The sequence below is a fragment of the Notothenia coriiceps genome, unplaced genomic scaffold (genome assembly GCF_000735185.1).
Source record: "Notothenia coriiceps isolate Sejong01 unplaced genomic scaffold, NC01 NC01_scaffold00019505, whole genome shotgun sequence".
Taxonomy (NCBI): domain Eukaryota; kingdom Metazoa; phylum Chordata; class Actinopteri; order Perciformes; family Nototheniidae; genus Notothenia; species Notothenia coriiceps.
In genome coordinates this window covers 1-3,378 of record NW_011352206.1, presented here as the reverse complement: position 1 = coordinate 3,378, position 3,378 = coordinate 1, and the positions used below count along the sequence as shown (strand labels likewise).

At 43.8% G+C, this 3,378-nt stretch overlaps 1 protein-coding gene across 1 annotated transcript; it reads left to right on the top strand.

Annotated features, from left to right (window-relative positions):
- Positions 1 to 979: 979 nt before the first annotated feature.
- On the top strand, positions 980 to 1,585 carry LOC104952085 (aminopeptidase N-like; the record flags this gene model as incomplete). The annotated part of the gene is made up of 3 exons (XM_010778841.1): positions 980 to 1,093; positions 1,193 to 1,336; positions 1,520 to 1,585. Coding segments are annotated over 3 exons (324 nt in total), but the record flags the coding sequence as incomplete, so codon positions are not given.
- Positions 1,586 to 3,378: the final 1,793 nt, after the last annotated feature.

Below are 3,378 nucleotides of genomic sequence, written 5' to 3'. Positions count from 1 at the left end.
ACTTTATTCTCTTATTTTTCTATAACTATAATGATCATATAAAGATGTGCCTTTACCTCACTGGTTGGAGAAAAAGCTTCTTATATTCGTTAGCATAGCTAGCTAACCAGAAGCTAATAACAACAACGTTATTGACTGTATGATCAGTATGACAGATGAACAGATCGCCACTGGGCTTTCAACTAAAGACACAGCCACGCAAAAACTGCTGCATGTGTACAGCTCCTTATGGGTATTGCAATTTGTGAAGTCCCGGTCCGGAGCCGCGTTCTGGTGCTCTCCGTTAGAACTACACTCCTGTCAGACGAGACATATACCACGTGATGACACGTTAGGCTCGTGTTGTGTTCAAGGACCCTGACCTTGGCCAGGAAAAACAAGCTTGTTTAATTATTTTGCGGTCTAGATTTCTTGAATCTTTTTCTTTTTTGCGTGTGTTTATAAATTACCTCGAGGGCCGTACCAAATGGTCTCGAGGGCCGTATACGGCCCGGAGGCCGGAGGTTCCCCACCCCTGTCATAGACCGTCCGAGCGGTGCATTCCAGGCTCAAATCAAGCGCACCGCTGATTTTTTTTTCCTCCTTCAAATATGCTGGTGTTGAAGCCGTGTCAGAAAAGAGGCAGACTGCTAAACCACAAAACTTAGTCAGAGAGGGCATCAAGGCCACTGTGGCCTTATGGCAGATATCATTTTTAAGGGCACAAGGCCAAAGTGGGCCATGGCCCTCGTGGCCCTCGTGAAATTCCTGCCCTGATTGCTACTGTTATTTAAGTCCAAAATCTCACCACTTCTTCCACCACTGACGCTTCATTCAGTATGGGAACTAATTTAATAATAACAAATATATTTAGAAAGATTGTGCATGACCTTGAAAGAGAAGCTTAGTGGTACTCTCAAGGCTGCAGATCTGAAGCGCTGCTGTCTGGGTTATTTGTTGTATTTCACTTTTGGTCCTGTGCTCTGTGCTCTCCCTTCAGTGGTTTGGTAATCTGGTGACCCTGAGGTGGTGGAATGACTTGTGGCTGAATGAAGGGTTTGCATCCTATGTTGAGTACCTGGGAGCTGACAACGCTGAACCCGAATGGAACATAGTAAGGATTTCCCCCTCATGGCCTCAGCAATAAGAGCAGTGTAGGATGATGGTGACATTGATCGAAGGAGTCTGTTTTTTCTTATTCGTCTCATAATAGAAAGACCTCATCGTGCTCAATGACGTCCACAGGGTGTTTGCTGTTGATGCCCTGGCCTCTTCTCACCCTCTGTCCTCTAAAGAAGAGGACATTCAGAGACCAGCCCAGATCAGTGAGCTGTTTGATGCCATCTCATACAGCAAGGTGACCTCACACTGTCAGGCCTTAAGAGAAGCAGAACACTTTGCCATCTCTGATACTAAAATCAATACTCCCAATTGCTTTTCTCCCATAATCAGTTTTCTCACACATATGCCATATCATTTGCTTCAAAGTCGCTCAAAGTCTGGTCTTAATAAAGTTTTAAAAGTGTTTTCACATCCCCAGGGAGCATCTGTTCTGCGGATGTTGTCGGATTTCCTAACTGAAGGAGTCTTTACACAGGGACTCAAGGTAAGAACTTTATAAAGATCTTATAGTCTCCATTTATTTGGCAAAGTTAAGAATGTGGCAATGAAAAACTGAAACGTTGACTGAAATAAATGTATTATGAAAAACACTTACACATTAAAGCTGCAAGCAGCGATAAACAGGCCTTCGCAAGTCAACGCACGTTGAGGTATTTCAAGGATCCCTGCATGCGCAGCACTGAATCGCCATCATCACTAACCAATCCGTATTAACAGTAACCCACATTTTTCTGTGCATGTGCACAAATAAGCTACATCCTGCCACCACTTTCGTTTTGTAGTTAACTAACATCGCCCCCATCCCACAGCAAAACACAACAACCCTATCGGTTAACTAAGATCATCACTGTTAACGCGTGTGCCAAATTTCGTAGGAGTAGCCTACATGCGTCGCTAAACCCCAAATAAGTATGTTGAAGTATTTTAGGGGCCGCTATAGAGCCACCTTGTCACACCAAAACACAACAACCATATAAGTTAACTAAGATCATCGCTGTTAATGTGTTTGCCAAGTTTCGTGCTTGGACATGCATCACTTACCCCAAAATAAGTACTGTTGATGGCGAACAATGCGTAGCCATGCGTTCTATGACACCGCACAAGCCTCAGCGTCTGGAAAGGTGAATGTCTTGATATTAAGCTGGCCAAATATGAAGGTGATCTGATTAACCTGCTGAGAGCTGTAAGCCAAAGTCTAGCAACAGTAACTTCCTGTGGTCACAAGGGGGCGCTATTACTATGATTGAAAATTGGCCTATAGATGTCTTCAGGACGGGGCTTTTATCAAACGTGTGAAGTTTTGAAAGGTTTTGACCATATAGAGGCGAGTTACAACATTTATTTGCTCATGGCGAAGAATCGTAATTTGCTGCTCTGCCACAGCCAAGCCGTTACACCCAGACACACCACTTTCACTTTGGAGCTTCCCCCACCTCTGAAGGCTTATCTGATCACGTTTCAGAGGGATCTGAAGAATCTGGGAGGAGGACTTTTTTTTCCAAAAGTTGTTATTTCCTGGTCCCAGCAGGGGGCGCTATGTAGATGAGTGACTTTGGTCATGCAGCTGTCTTCAGGGCGGGACTCTGATCATCCATGAGTTATATGGTAATTTTAGGAGTATACGGTCGAGATGTTTTCCACCATAACGCCACGGCAAGATCGTTTGATATCGACAAAAAACAAACAATAAATTGTGATTCTCCAAGTCTTCTGATGGTACTGGCCACATTTGGAGTCGATCGGATTAAAACTGTAGGATGAGATTTTGACACGGGCCCTGAAAAGGGCAAAAATGGCAAAAGTTGAAAATTAAAAAAAGATGGCCGACTTCCTGTTGGGTTTACGATATGCCTCCCATTAACTTTTTTTTGCGTCCCATTATGCTACATATGTATAAAACAATTCAGACTTGTCGGTGAAAGCACAACAACACACTGCTTGTTAGGTGGCGCTATAGAGCCATTTTGAGTCCACCAATTATGAAACCCCCAAAATATCAATTTTGTTCACCAATGAAACCCCCAAAATATCAACATTTTTGACAGACCTTACAAGTGTGTGAAAAAATCTCCGTCTTTTGAGCATGCTAAGGCCCTCAAAAAGTCAATTAATTTGGTAGAATAAATAAAAAGAAAATAATCACAAGGATTTCAATAGGTCTTTGCTCCGACTCTGTCAAGCTCAGGCCCTAATGTATTAGGTTAGTTCAGTGGTTCTCAAAGTGGGGGGCGCGCCCCCCCAGGGGGGCGCAGAGGCATGACAGGGGGGGGCGCGAGA